Below are 16015 nucleotides of genomic sequence, written 5' to 3' on the forward strand. Positions count from 1 at the left end.
AATAAGCTTTAAAGAATGTTCCACAGCTCACAGTATTTACTTATTTTTAAAATATTTATCCATCTATTTTTAGAGAGAGAGGTTATTAGCAGGAGAGGTAGAGGGAGAGAGAGAGAGAGAATCCCAAGCTGACTCTGGGCTGAGCGTGGAGCCTGATGCAAGGCTCCATCTCACGACCCTGAGATCACGATCTGAGTCAAACCAAGAGTTGGGAGACTCAACTGACTGTGCCACCCAGGCGCCCCCATAACTCATAGTATTTAAACTAAAATGTTGCTCTTACGTATTTCAGTTGTTTTTTTTAAAAGTATTGCTACTCAAAGCATAGATCCACTGCTTTAAGCAGTAGCATCTGTGTGACGTGGGAGCTTGTTAGAAATGCAGACTCACAGACCAAGTCTCTTCTGAATCAGAATCTATATTTTGACAAGATCCCAAGATGTTTCATACATACATTAAAGCATTAGCTCCATTGATAATATAAAGAAGTAGCTCTGCAATGCCTACCAGGGTAGCTAAACTTGAAGATTTTCAAGATTATTGCTGGGCACATTTAACCCCAGTTTATTCAGAAGGATAGAAGAACAAAATTATAGCTTGCCACCAGGGCAGCCTCATGCCTTCCTTTTTTGTGAGGTTTTTATAGTACCCTACAGCAAGCAGTTCATAGTCATTTGGGAGCCATCTTTTTTGGACTGTGTCATTCCCTCACCTTCCCCATTTATTGTTACTCCTAGTTCAGATGTAATCTGCCAATAGGGTCGTTTTTACCATAAGCAATATTTGCAAGTAACACAAGTTGATACTCTATCAGGTTCCAATAGTAACAAAGGTAGAAACTTAACCAAATGTCAGAGTCTAATGAAATTAGTGGAATCACTGGGGATCCTACTAGTTCTCTATACTGAGCACTAAGAGAGACATGGGGCTCTAATGCATGAGTCCCTCTTGGACTTGCCTTCTTTTGACCATAGCAATAGCTATTAGGTACCTAAACCATTGAAAATATTGAAAGTTCTTTTTTGTATCCCTCCACCCTGGGACTTGCCTGTTACTATCTTTGAATCATAGGTTCCCATCTGTCTCTGTAGCGTTGTAGCTGTTTTTACCACTAGAGAGGATTAAAGAGAGATTGGTGAGCACAACTTTCTTGTTGCCTTGATTCTATAAATATTTAAATGTAAAATTTAGTGCTAGGAAACTGGAGGATGTACCAGAAATAGTCTTCGCTGTTTTTATAGAATAGGGTAAAGGAGACATGTAAAACAAGAGCAAAGAATGAAATTTTATAAGTCAGTTATGTATTCTGTGCTATGGGTGTATTGAATGCATCATACCTTATTGGTAAATCTGGGTGATTTGTGAGTCAATTGCATGTTCTCTTTTTGTAACTGAACTAAAGGGGTTCATTTTTGGAGTGCATCAAATTGAACATGACTCAAGGAAGGGTTGAAAATGGGATGGGGGCAGGGAACTTGTATAGGTACTCTGTGCATGTATAATAGGGTTAGCATGCTACTGAATACATCATATCTGCCAAAAAATGGCAGAAAGCTCTACCCATAGGAGTTTTTACTATTATAATGAGTTAAGGATAGCTTTAGGATAACTCGGGGCTTTCCATTCCTCAGCTCCAACCCATCTTAAATTTGCTCTCCTAAGGAGCTGTCAGGTGAGACACACCTATCTGGTAAAACACCTAGTTGAGTGTCTCCTTGGCTGGAACTGTTGGTTCTGCAAAACAAAATACACTGCTTCCCTGCTTTTGTCCCTTCTTCCTTTCTGCTGGTAGTGTTCAGCCCTCTTATTTGAGTAACTTCCTGTTGCATTCTGGCTGACATTTTGATATGTAAACAATAGGTCACTAATTCCTTGCACTAAAATATGTATTTTTGAATACATTGTATTTAGCTTATTGCCTTCTAGTGCTATGAAATTTTAAGGTATTTATGATTTTTACCACATTTTATACTATTGGGTTATACTAGAGACACTGATTCAGTATGTCTGCAGTGGGGCTCTAGTATCTGCAGTTTTAAAAAGTACCTTGGGATTCTCATGCAGGAGGTAGGGAAGATCATCCTTTGAGAGACACTGGCTTGGAAGGAAGTAAAATTTGAGAGAGAAAAGGAATGGGTAGGTAGATGTCATGCTGGAGCTTAAGATAGCTGCAGATATAGGTCATGGCAAGGGGCCAGGGCAATGTAGAATAAAGTATACTTTCTGGTATAAAGCAGGTGAGACTCACAATAAGATTTTTAAAAGTTTAGACTTTTTATTTCTTTATAAAAATGGTTGGGAACAAGCATAGGCGAGTAGAGAAACAAACTCTGAAGACAAAAAAATAATGGTGTCCAAGCCTATAACAGGTTGAGACTTGAGGCAGGTGGGAGCTGGGGTATTAACTTCTAAATGGATGTGCCTCTTCTTGCTCCAACTCTCCTACTATCTTCAGGGCTGATTTTTCTAAAATGCATATCTGTTCATATTATTCCTTTGTTTAAAATCATTTTGCCCATTTATAATGAAGTTCACTCTTAGAGCAGGACTCTTACCGATTTCATAACCTGCCAATTTGAATGACTTGCTTTTCCAGTAATAGGGGGCCTTCATGTATGCTCTTCCCTCTACCCAGGTTCCTTATGTTCTACAATTGTAACCTAAATGTATAGATATTAAATTAGTCTTTACCAATGTCTTATGTTAGGAGATTTGAAAAGTCATTTTCTATTAAAATATTTCCTATTAACTCTAAGTGGCATGTAAATACTTACAGAAATTGCAGATAGATTGAGTACATGTCCTTCGTCTGAATTCTGCTTCTTTTTGTATAGGAAATTACTGTTAACAATTTGGTCTGTATCCACACTTATCCCTCTCTGGTAATCTCTAACCCCATACTGGTACTGTTCATTTAACTTGATTATATTACATAAATACATTTTCATTGTAGAACATATCAGTATAAATGAGCTAAAGAAAACATCTTCCATAATCATACCACCTAGAGATAAACATACTTTAAACTTTGGTGTGTATTCTTCCAGACATGTCTTGCTTTCTCATGTGTATGTAGATACGTAGACATATTTAGGAAAACTTTAATGGTTGGTAATATGCAAACTATTTTTTTTTTAAAGATTGTATTTGTTTATTTGAGAGAGAGGGAGCAGAGTCAGTGAGTGTGAGTGGGTGAGGGGCAGAGGGAGAAGGATAGGAGAGAGAATCTCAAGCAGACTCTAAGCTGAGCATGGAGTCCGATGCTAGGCTTGATCCCACAACCCCGAGATCATGACCTGAGGGGAAACTAAGAGTTGGTTGCTTAACTGACTAAGCCACCCAGGCCTCCCAATGCAAACTCTTCTTGTGACCTCCATATCTCTGTTATCACTGTGGCACTGCTGTGCCCCCCATCCGGGATCCATTCATGTACTAACATTGCTTTTTGTGTCGTGGTGTCCTTTAACGTAAAACAAATTTTCTGTCTTTTTTAATATTCCATGACTCTGTGTTGAAGAATCTAAGCCAGTTTTTAGAATAACATGTAGATTTGTCTTTTTTTTTTCTCATGATTAGATTCAGTTTAAACTTTTTTTGACCAAAGTACTATGTTGATGATGTTTACTTCCCATTACACCACATCAAAAGAAGTATGATGCTAGCTTTTTAAATTTTTAGTGATAGTTAAGGTGGTATCAACTAGAAGTCTCCATTTTAAAGCCATTTGTTTTTTTCTTTTTGTAATTAACCAGTAATCTGTTGGTTAATAACTTTGAGACTTTATTAATATCTTGTTCCTTAAAAGCCTTTTGCATAGTGGTATTAGGGTTCTTGTCAAAATCAGTTATTATATATGTAGCTGCAAGATGGGGATTTTTAATTCTGTCATTCCTCTACATTTATTAGGCAGTATTTGATTTGTAGAGAATTTTTTTTTCCTTTTCAGTGTTATTGTACTCTCCTGTGTTATCATCTATTACCTGATTGTTCTTTCTGATACTTAAATTATCCATATTTGACCATATTTGTCCATATTTGACCAGCCGTTTCATACAGGCTCCTGTGTACACACATGAAACACACATCACATATACATATGCTCATGTTCTCTTTTTCTCTAAAGAAATAGGATAAATACCGTGGGACTTTTCCCTCCTGCTACTTGCTTTATTTCACTCATATGTTAATCTGTTAATATTAAAATTCTTTTCATGTGAGTATAAATGAAATATATTAGTTTTGTTTTTGTTTTTTTTTTACTGGTACATAATTAACTATATAGAATGGCTCATCCATGATGTCTTTATTTTTCTTTTTGTTTTTAGTTTTTCCCTTATAGATAGTACTAACATATATGTGTCATATATATTCATGTAATAACTTCTGTGGGATAGATTCCTAGATGTGAAATTGCTGATTCAAAAGATAAGTGCGTTTTAACTTTTAAAAAGACAGAATTGCCAGAATGATCTTAAAAAAGACTGTACTTGTTCATATTCTTAACAGCAATGTACAAACTAGTTGATAACACTGCATATTAGTAAATTTTCTTTTAATCATTTGGAGACTATTGCTTTATTAAAATATGCATTCACATTCTTATGAGTGAGGTTTGGTACCTTGTGGCCATTACCATTTTATTTTTTGTTACTTGCTGTCCATTTCTTTTGTCATTTCTTAATAGGTCTGCTTGTTTTTTTCTCATTGATTTGCTGGAAATCTTTTCAGTGTTAATTCTTTCACTGCTATGTGTGTTACAGTTTTTCATCCTTGCAAATATTTTTTCCACCCTTTCATGTACTTTGTAACTTTGTGGTATTTTTCATTGTTTATAGAATGTTCATTTTTTTAATACAGTTATAGCTATAGATCTTCCTGTATTACTTTTTAAGTTCCAAAATGAATTTATATATAAAATTAATCCAGAAAGAGGGAAATTTTCTAAAGCATAATAGGAAGCTAATGGTGATGGATTTTTTTGTTTGGTTGATTGATTTATTTTTAAAGATTTATTTATTTATTTATTCATGAGAGACACAGAGACACAGAGGGAGAAGCAGGATCCCCTGCTTCTGATGGGAGCCTGATGTGGGACTCGATCCCAGGACCCCAGGATCCCGACCTGAGCCGAAAACAGATGCTCAACCACTGAGCCACTCAGGAGTCCCTTTTGTTCGTTTTAAATTCAAATACCTAAGTGACAGACTTCCGTATTATAATTCAGACATAGAACTTTTTCTTAAATATCTCATGGTTAAATGTGAACTTTTTGAATGTCTCATTTTTGAAAAAACTATCCATCCTAATGTAATTAACAGATATTAAATAAAATGTGGGAAATAAAGAACAGAGAAAAGAAAAAAAGTTTTTCTTTTCTAATCCTAATATCCAGACAACCATAGTTATTGTTTTGGTGTTGTTCCTTTAACTTTTCTTCTTTGTTCTAATTCTTCTCTTTCTCCTCCACCTCCTCCTCCTTTTTTTCTCTTAAGATTTTATGTATTTATTTGATAGGGAGAGGGAGAAGCAGACTCCTTGCTGAGCGGGAGTCCGATGCAGCGCTGGATCCCAATGCAGAGCTGGATCCCAGAACCATGAAATAACCTGAGCCAAAGTCAGATGCTTAACTGACTGAGCCACCTAGGTGTCCCTTCTTTTTTTAAAATATACTCATTCTTAAGCATAATAAAGAGAAGTTTTTAAGTTGAGATTTTGCTAAAAGTATTTGAAATATTGTTTTTTAAATAGGTAGCTGTCTAATTACTTTTCAGAGTACTCACTTCATTTAAATGTAGATAAATATCTTTTCTTTTTGAAATCAAAGGGTTCCAACTTGTCACTTAGTATAAACACCTTTGTGACAAGATCTTATAACTGACATAATAGTAGGGTACCCCTGACTGTGATGTCAGTTATCCTGATATACTGCTTGTACTGTGTCTGAAGAAAAAAGTCACACGTGTCATTGTACGTGATAGAACATTAGGTAATGTGCCAGCAGTTACTTTTTACTTTAGCTACTGTGCATTAAATGAGATAAGGTCTACTGAGAAATGCTTTCCCCCCCTCTTCATTTTCAGTCTTCTATTAACTAGCCCTAGACCATTTTTATTTCTTAGTATATGCAAAAATATGTCCTCATGAATGTTTTTTGAGTGATAAAGTATGTTCAAGTTATAACCATTTGAACTTTATAAGTCAGCCGACACTGGTTATTTTACGCTTTAGGACATATTTGTTACTGATACCGTATGTCTTTTCTCGTAAACAACAGTATTATATTACAATCTTTTTTTTTCTTTTTCTTTTTTTTTTTTTTTTTTTAGTAAAAACTAGAGGTCTTAGTCCTAGGATGTTAACAGAAAAAAAAAATGTCTTAAGTTTTTAAATTGCAACTTTTGGGTTCTTATTTTTTTCTTTCTATACTGAGATAATTTAGGAGAGATATTATTAAATACATATTGTAGATCATTTTAACTCAATCTCAGAGATGTGGTTTGTCCAAGGTTACATAATTCTAGATGGAAGACTCCAAGTCTTCTCCCTCGGACAAGTTGAATGGGGAGAATTTCCACTGATTTGGATTATCTATACCCTTGTATAATTCAAAACAACTGTAAATACATTTTATATAGCTTTTTCTTACATATGATTTGTGTAGGTTGTATGTGTTACTCAGAGGTTGATCCTAATCAAATCAAATCTATCTAGCCATAGAAACATGTTTTTTATGTTTACATATATGAAAACACTGTATGAAACAGGTTTTATATGTCTATAAATTTAAGATGGGTACCCAAATGAAAAAAATCTTTCCATAATCTTACTGATGATGCACTTTTGCATCAGAATTAGTTAGATGAAGGAAATTAACATTGTTTTATGACAGTTTATATTCTGTTTTGCACGAAAGAAAGAAAAAACTCTTAAAATGTATTTAGTCATTAATTAAAAGGTATTAGAGTGGTTGTAACATGTTAGAACTTTGGTCTAGAGGTCAGTAAACCCAGTAGGTAATGTAGAGAAATACTGGAAAAGTGGCAAGTGAAGAACTCTGTAAAGGTAATAATACCCTGAATCATCTTTCAGGGCATTGAAGCTGAAGAAGAAATACTTATGCACCTGCTGGTTGCTCTTTGAACTTACATGATACTGATCTTCTAGGTTATAAATTGCTCAAAAATCATTCTTCAGGTTGTTTGTAAGTTTCTCTCTGTGCAGATTTTTGCCATGTGTATAGAGTGTTCTTTAAAAGATAGAATTGAAATTTTGCTTTATTCTTAAAAACTGTTATGATTTACCTTGATTTTGGCAAATGAAGTGAATAAAATAGCTCTGTGGGGGCTTCATTATTTTGGTAATTGCCTGCTTTGTGTGAAAGCAGAAGAAAGAATTTACTTCAAAGGAACATTATTTTGTAAAGAAAATAGATTTTTTTCCTTGTAGAAAAGCAGATTAATTTTTATTGTTTTGTTTTGTGATTTTTCTTTGAATACAGTATTTTGCTTACTGAGCCCTTATTGAAAATTCTTCTTTTATTGGTGATAATAATAACTGCTTCCTTTTCATTTTAGGATTTGTTATTTATAATGTATATCTAAACAGAAGTGAAGATGATGATTATCAACCACAATTTAATGATAGTAAAGAAGTTAATAAGTTTGATTTCTTTGCTCATCTTACTATAGTCTAGCTCCTTTGAAATCTTTTCTTTGGCATTCTCTTGTAAGATTTTCAGATCACATTAAGGTTCACTGTTATAAAGCCTTTGAATAGTGTAGAGATGACAATTATGGTATCTTCTTGAGACAGCTTATGTAAGTCATAGTTGCAAACCAACTTTTTAGTTTTCTGCCTCCCAGGCTATTTGAATTGTAATGAATGGTAGTACTGTGTGACTAAAATACATGACTATTGACCTATTAATGATATCTAGTAAATTAATGTTGGTACTTTAAAATTATTTGCTAGTTGTGTATGGTTCTTTTTCCTTCTGGGTGAATTAACTCAGTATTTATATAGTTATTTATTTTATTTTGAATGTCTTTGGTGTTTCTGAGAAGACTCTCTCCAGTTTAGGCTCCAGTTGGTCTGTTTAATTTAAAACCAGTTCAAATAATCACCTCTTACACTGGATGCATATAAATTTACATATGTGGTAAAGCCTTTTGAGAGATGATTTTGCTTATATATGCTTCCTATAGTCTTTTTTGCTTGTTCGTTTAATGTGTTCAGTTTATTGGAGGTCACTTTGGATGACCCTTAGAATTTGGCACTTAGACTACTCTCTTAGAATAAACCTGGTTAGAAGATTCTGGGGTGGTTGATATTTAGCTATCTATAGAAGCAACCTATCTTGGAGAGGTGATAAATGTGTCTTAGATATCAGAGAAATGCCCAAGCTAAAGTTTATGAGGGCATACGTCAGGCCTAGAATTAAGTTGTAGTTTATTACTATTTCTGCATTAATTTTTTTTCTCTTTGGGATATTTTTATCATGAGGGTAGTGTCTTCCTTTCTAGAGGAAGAGAAATTAAATAATATGAAATGGGTCAAGTGTCATCTAGGAAAAAGAAAACTATTTAGGAGTCATGACTATTATAGTCATTATTGTAAGTCATCAGGAGTTGGGCATGGTTTTTAATAGTCTGGGTGAAATTATTTCTTAACTTTTTAGTTGTTCTTTATTCGATTCTATATTTATCAAGTACTGTGTTGGTGCCAGTGCATTTTTCTTGGTGTTTTATACATGATTTTCTTCATCCATGATAATGAATGTGACATCACTTTCTAGTGAGTTTTGTTTGTCAGGTACTCAGAGCCTCATTGGCACAGAAGTTCATTGACAAAATTGAGTTTCAGGAATTCTAATGAGAACTTGATCTTCCCAAAATGTTGACAGTGATATTTTGCTTGAATTTTCTGTTGGTGTGCATGTTTGATATCTGATGTCCTCTTTTTAAACTAAAAATCAAGGAAAATCTTTTTGATTTTATGAAAAGTTTAGACAGATCTGGAAGCCTAAATAGTAACTTTAAATATAATTTGTAATTGCAAACATGTATATTTACATTGATAAGGAAACATTTTGCTTTTAATAATTGAAAGATAGTTGAAGCATAACATGACCTACTCTAAAACGTAAAGACCTATGCTAACTAATTTTAAACAAGATTTGTTTGCTTTGAGGATCTTTAAAATTTTTTACCACATTTTCTGCGTAAAAAATTTAACTTCTCTCAGAATACTGAGTTAAACAGAAAAAATAATCTCTTTTATTAATTTCAGTTGTAGATAAATTTTTACAGAAGATAGAATTACAAATGTTTAAAAAGATCAAATACCTTCTAGAGCTAGATGTTGGCTCAGTTGTGAATAGATCTGTTTGTCTAACTCTAATCTGAACTATTCTGATTGTCCTATAGCCTTAATTGATGTCTGTGTGGGTTTCTGTGTGTATTTTTCTCTTATTAATACTTTCTGTTTATGGTTATATGAGTTTGTGTTTTATCTGCTATCTCCAAAGTTAGAGACCTTTTTGGATGTATGTTTGTTTTACATGAGCATGGTCTTAAATTTAAGTGTCCATTACAAAAGCAGCTCAATAAATACTAATCTGTAGTTTCTAGATGCAGTCTGATTTATTTTTAATGAAAATTCCTATTTTTTTGTAATTTTTTTAAAGAATTATACATTTTTCTACTCCTGTAATGCTTTTCCAGTAGCTACAAAACTATTTTAAAAGGTCATTTGTTCCATTGTGCATACCATGGTACATGAAAAAGTATTTTTATAAAATGATTTCATTTACATGTTTTGACTTTAATATTATTCTTATAAACCATTTGTTTTTCAGATTTGTTTCTACTTTTTTTGGTAATTTTATAATTATGAGTTTAAAAAAATAAATTTATTTATCATACTTTTTTTTTTTTTTTAGGTTGCTATGGAGTTGATGGAGAGAGTGACTCTATTATGAGTTCAGCTTCTGAAAACTCCACTGAACCTTGGTTTTGTGATGCCTGTAAATGTGGTGTTTCCCCTAGCTGTGAACTGTGTCCTAATCAGGATGGAATTTTCAAGGAGACAGATGCTGGAAGGTTGATGTCATCATAATTCTGATGGGTTAATATGCCTGCTTTATAATGTATCTGCTTCTGACCTAATTTTTTCAGATACACACTTTTGTTTGGTTGTTTCTTTTTTTTTTTGGCATAGAGTGAATGGACAGTAGGCTACATATGAGGGGAAGAAGAAGAAAAGACTGTTTATTGATTATCTGCATTTGCCTTTATAGCCATAGTTCCATTTAAACCCAATAATGACTTATGATGAGACAGGTGCTAAAGTTTTCTGTTTTATAAGTATAGTACCTGAGGTTCCGATCATTAAGAAATTTTAATTTAATCAAGGCACAAGATGGTGATTAGTCAAATTTGAACCCAGATTTGTCTGACTTCAAAAGTACATCGGGAGACAGAACCCATATGTAGTTTTAAAAGGAGAACTTTAATTTACAGAATTAATAAGCTATGATAAGAGTAACTGTGATATAAAAGAATAAAAGAATTCTAAGGGATACCTTAAGGCTGAGGAAGAGTATCCAGGGAATAAGAAACTTGGAAGACCCCTCCCCCAGGCTGGCATTCAGACTTACCGGAGAGGGTGTAATTAATTGCAGCCTACTGGATGGCAGAGTTGCTTGCTATTTTGCCTGGGCCAGAACTTGTCTTTAGTTCTTGGCAAGTGGATGTCTAGGCACAAGGTGCAGAGGGAACTGGGGCACCAGTGTGTCATCTGGAATGTGTGGTGTCTGTGTTAAGAAGGCCACAGGAAAGGGATACTCCAGGCTAGGTTGCAAGGTCACAGAGTCAGTAGTTCATGTATTTGGCTGGAGCAGAGCACTGGCAGATGCCCTTCTTCATCCTTGTTAAGATGTACTTACCTCCTACAGTGCCCTCTACCACTTCTACTAAGACAGCTAAATATCATGCTCATGATAAAGGAGAAATGCTGAAGGGGTTTTGTCCATTATTGCATAGCAGATATTTAAGGTGGGTTTGGAGCTGAGAGGCAGTAAATTGATAACTGGCACAAAGACCTATGTTTTTTTCTCCCTCCATTCACACTCATCTTTATTATTACATTTGAGCAATTGTCATCATAATTGTGTTGATATTTTTCATGTTTTTGCCCAAAAGACTACCATCTGGGGATGGGTGATTAAGATTTAAGAGTAGTTCCTGACCTCTTTTATTTTATGGATCACTACCTACCCACCTTCCCCACCCTCTATTTAAGAGGAGTATTAAAATATATTAAGTTTTATTTTATGATATAACAATATTTCAGTATTTTTTAAAAAACATTTAATATTAGGACAGGAACAATGTAATAACCTATACAAATTTTCAGCATTATTTTCCATATTTTAACATTGAAAAGGATAGGATACATTTTATCCCAAAATAAAAGATAATACTTATTATCTTATTAATACTTATTACTTTAGTAAAGATGCTTAGTATCTTATTAATACTTATTACTTTAGTAAAGTCAAAAAGTCAAAAATACTTCCCTCAATTAGTGGAGAGGCCCTTGAGAAATGTTGCCATACAAGCATGTTGGGATAGCATAGAATCTGTCATGGAATATTGGAGAACCCTCTGTGTTGATACCTATGAAAAAGTGGCTGAAATCTTAACTCTTCTTCCTCATTGCATGTCCAAAAAGATGAAATAAAATACAAGACATTAAAATTATTTGATATATTGACAGGAGTCTTTAGTCTGTATCATAGACATGGGCATTATTTCTTGTTTGGACTGCCCTGGGGCCAGATTTAGGGAATTTAGTACAGCTTTAAAAGTGTGTGCTTTCAAGTTGGACTCTCTATATTTTGAGTTCTGGTATTTTTTTATTTTTTATTTTTTTTACTGTGATTATAGGCATGTGATTTAACCTCTTAAAACTTTCTTAAAACTCATTTATCTTGAGAGGATTAAATGAGGTGACTCTTTTTTTTTTTTTTTTTTAAATTTTTATTTATTTATGATAGTCACACAGAGAGAAGAGAGAGAGAGGCAGAGACATAGGCAGAGGGAGAAGCAGGCTCCATGCACCGGGAGCCCGACTTGGGATTCGATCCCGGGTCTCCAGGATCGCGCCCTGGGCCAAAGGCAGGCACCAAACCGCTGCGCCACCCAGGGATCCCAATGAGGTGACTCTTATAAAACAATACAGTTTCTGGAGCATAATAAGTGGTTAATAAATGTCTCCATATTTCTGCTGCTACTTCTACTGCTGCTACTAGTGCTCTCTTATTGGTATTATACAACATTTCCTTAAGATAATTGTAGAGTACCACGTGCATAAATTCCTTCTGGTAACTACTTACTCCTTAGAGTTGAAATTTTTGGTGATAAATTGTGGTGAATAAGTAAGACAACTTTGGAAAACACAAGAGAACTTGTTTTACCTCTTGTTCATAATTTGAAAGTTTATTGAAAAACCATAAGGTACCTCTTCATGCTATTATAATCCACAAAATAAATTGTAAAGTTTTTTTCTGAATGGAGAAAAGAGGGGCCTTTTTAATTAGATTCACTGAGAAATATTTTTACTGACACCTATACAGTATACTGTGGATCTTACCTATACAGATAGTTCCCTTGATGGTACAGCCTGGCAAAAATTCCTTTATAGTATTTGAACGTTTTATTTGCATTGATGCACACACTCCTCTATAGGCTATGGTAGAAATTAAAGGTCTTGATGAAGTTTGAAGGATATAGTTGAAGCTTGATATACTTTGATTCAAGGCAAAAAAAAAAAGCCAAGAAGATTTGACAAGCCATTTACTATTCTAGCTTTAAATGGTAAATAGGAGGGCAGGGGAGAGAACAATGTATGGAAAGAACGAAAAAGGTTTTGAAAGTGACATATCACATGGGCTAATTAGACTTTTTACAATCTGTTTCTAATGGGAGCTGGAAGTTCTTCATAGAAAATGATGTGATTTAATGTGAGAAAACCATCAGTACTTTCTGTCATTACATTTTTATTTCATTCCTTAGGAAGAGTGTTTTACCTTGTCTTAAGTGGTCTTGTATAAACCCAATTATGGGAAATGTTAGATAGACTTTAATCCTTAAAGATTGCATGCCCAACATTATGCTCCAAGTACTTCATATTACATAATTATAACTTCCAAACTGCCTTTGTGGTGCTCTGTTCTTGGTAGTCACTTAATAATTGATTACTGAATGAAAAAATGAAGAATGAAAATAACATAATGGAAGTGGATTTATTTTACCTATTAAAAGGCACTATAAATACAACACATTTGAAAAACAAATTTGCTTAAGATATTTCCTGTTTTGAGTCCTTGATTAGTATCCACTTAGTTTGCTGTATTAAAATATGTGAGTTTAAAAGGATATATTAATAGTTTCTCTGCTAGAATGACAACTTTGGCTCTTCATTTTTTGGTGGTTTTATGTGGTGCCTGTTTTCTGTTCCTTTCACCAATCAACATCTACCCTTATAGTTCCAAGCAAAATGGACGTCAAAGTAGCAAAGAAAATTATTCCTTTTTGATTTCTCCATTCGTCTTAATTACAGAGTTCTAGAGTGTATGCAATTAAACAAATGCACAAAAAATTATTTGCAACAGGTATTAAAAAGGACCAAAATTGTCTCAGCTGTTTGATATGCATTTTAATAAAGACCCAAATTGGCATCCTCACATCAGTGGTTGGGGGAAATGATACACTTGTGTGCCAATCACACTGAAATGGCAGTTCAAATCTGTAGTACTTGCATGACTTGTACTAAAACATTTTCAGAAGGTCAGTATGAGGCAAGCAGCCAGCTGTTGAGTTTATCAAAGATAAACTCCTACAGAGTACAGTGGCATTTAATACACCAGTGGAGCATGAAAAAACTGCAAATTAAATTGAGAAAGCAGCTGCTTGTTGAAGATGTGTATCTTTTTATTGAACTCCATGGGCTGTGTTTGGAGGAGGTTAGATTAAAACATTCTACCAAGAAAATCTCAAAATCTTGGATTTTCTTCTCAATAAAAAAGATAATTTTTAAAGATTTGTCACTGTTTTCCCCAGTGCCTCTATAAAATGATTCTTAGTCTTATTCTTTTAAAATTTATGGTGTGTCACAAAACACAACCATGTAGCAATCATAGCCTCTTAGGCTGTAAAGCGGAATTTGTTGTTAATATAGTCACAAGGTTAAGAAAGATTTGCTGTCTCATTTTTACCTTATAGTAGTGATATAGATCTGTTTAAATTTCAAAATCCAGTGATCCCATATATTTTGTGGTTGTAAGTAAACAGAAGAGGTTCCTAATGCATTTCAAAAGTTTCAGTGCAGCTTTTAAAAAATAGAATCAACTCCCTTTTTAGTGTACTGAAACTTTGAGCATTCTTTGTTTAGTGTTACACATCATTCAGACTTAAAAAAAATACATGTGGGGCATATAAGTTGTAGTACAAGGGTTATATGGTGAACAGATAATGTGAAAAGGACTTCCTTATATTATTATAACTGTTCTGGATAGTCTTTTTGTTTTGTTTTGTTTTGTTGTAAATTTATTTTTTATTGGTATTCAATTTGCCAACATATAGAATAACACCCAATGCTCATCCCATCAAGTGCCCCCCTCAGTGCCCATCACCCAGTTGCCCCCACCCCTAGTTCGTTTCCCAGAGTTAGGGGTCTCTCATGTTCTGTCTCCCTTTCTGATATTTCCCACTCATTTTTTCTCCTTTCCTCTTTATTCCCTGTCACTATTTTTTATATTCCCCAAATGAAAGAGACCATATAATGTTTTGGACAGTCTTCTAGAATCAGTTTTAACCTGGGAAGAAAGAAAGTCAGGATGAACACCAAAAATTGTTTTAAAGTGTTCTGAAGGACTATCCAACAGCTTTTAGAAAAAAAGTAGCAAGAAAGAACAGTTTTACCTAATTACTACAGAATTACTTCACAGTCCTTAAATTAGATCCTTACTTCTCAGATGCTTAAAACAATGAATATGAATATCTTTCCCCACATAAGAAAATAATCTTTGGTTTCATTTGAATAGTGGTTTTGTGCAAATATTTAAGAATAACAGGTAAGTGCAAAGTACAATGAATTTAAGTGAAAGGCAATTATAGTTGTAAAGTCTTAGCTTTGGCTAAGCTGCTAGAAAAGTAATGCTTGTTGCAGTTGTCCTTATTCCATATTCTTTAGTTGTGTGAGATTCTGAGATCTGACCATAGAATTCTTTCAGTAGTTATTTGAGATGACACATTTTATGTTTATTTTCCTCTTGGGCATTTTATGAAAGGATTTGATAGCAAAATCATATTTTCTCTTGTTGTAGGTGGGTTCACATTGTTTGTGCCCTGTATGTTCCTGGAGTAGCCTTTGGAGATATTGACAAATTACGACCAGTAACACTAACAGAAATGAACTATTCCAAATATGGTGCCAAGGTGAGATGAAGTTTTCTTGATTGTCTAAAAGAAAAATTTTACTTGTTTATATGGCTTTTTATTCATTTTTGAGTACAGAAATGCTTATTAGTAATTGTACTACTTATAGAGCAATTAGGACTAAATCATTTATTATTGATAGTAATTTTCCCAGAAAGCCAACCTGTGGGGTAAAATGATAATTGATACTGTTGCTATTTCTGTGGCATTCAGCATACTAGGTCAAATCAAATACAAACTTAATTTCTGACTTTACTTTTGAAGTGGAATTTGCCAAAATAATGAAAAGAGTATAAGAGGCACCTGTTATTTTACTTAAACTTCAAGGACTGTTATTTTTTTGTTAATGACTACATAACCTGTCTAGCAACTGATTCTCAGCCTCAGTAGTTTATAAATTGGTTTTTAGGGATGCCTGGATGGCTCAGCGGTTGAGCGTCTTGCCTTCAGCTCAAGGCATGATCCTTGAGTCCCGGGATCAAGTCCTGCATTGGGCTCCCTTCATGGAGCCTGCT

The 16015-nt window shown here is 33.9% G+C and overlaps 1 protein-coding gene across 7 annotated transcripts in view; it reads left to right on the forward strand.

Annotated features, from left to right (window-relative positions):
- PHF14 (PHD finger protein 14) overlaps positions 1-16015 on the forward strand; it is a 216754-nt gene that overhangs the window by 24682 nt on the left and 176057 nt on the right. For all 7 annotated transcript variants that reach the window (XR_005369464.1, XR_005369467.1, XR_005369465.1 and 4 more), the window contains exons 5-6: positions 9941-10100; positions 15389-15500. Coding sequence is in view for 3 of the 7 variants with exons in the window: in XM_038556947.1 (XP_038412875.1) it covers positions 9941-10100; positions 15389-15500 (272 nt within the window). In the remaining 4 variants the exon portion in view is untranslated. The remainder of the gene's footprint in view (positions 1-9940; positions 10101-15388; positions 15501-16015) is intronic.

The sequence above is a fragment of the Canis lupus genome, chromosome 14 (genome assembly GCF_011100685.1).
Source record: "Canis lupus familiaris isolate Mischka breed German Shepherd chromosome 14, alternate assembly UU_Cfam_GSD_1.0, whole genome shotgun sequence".
Classification (NCBI taxonomy): domain Eukaryota; kingdom Metazoa; phylum Chordata; class Mammalia; order Carnivora; family Canidae; genus Canis; species Canis lupus.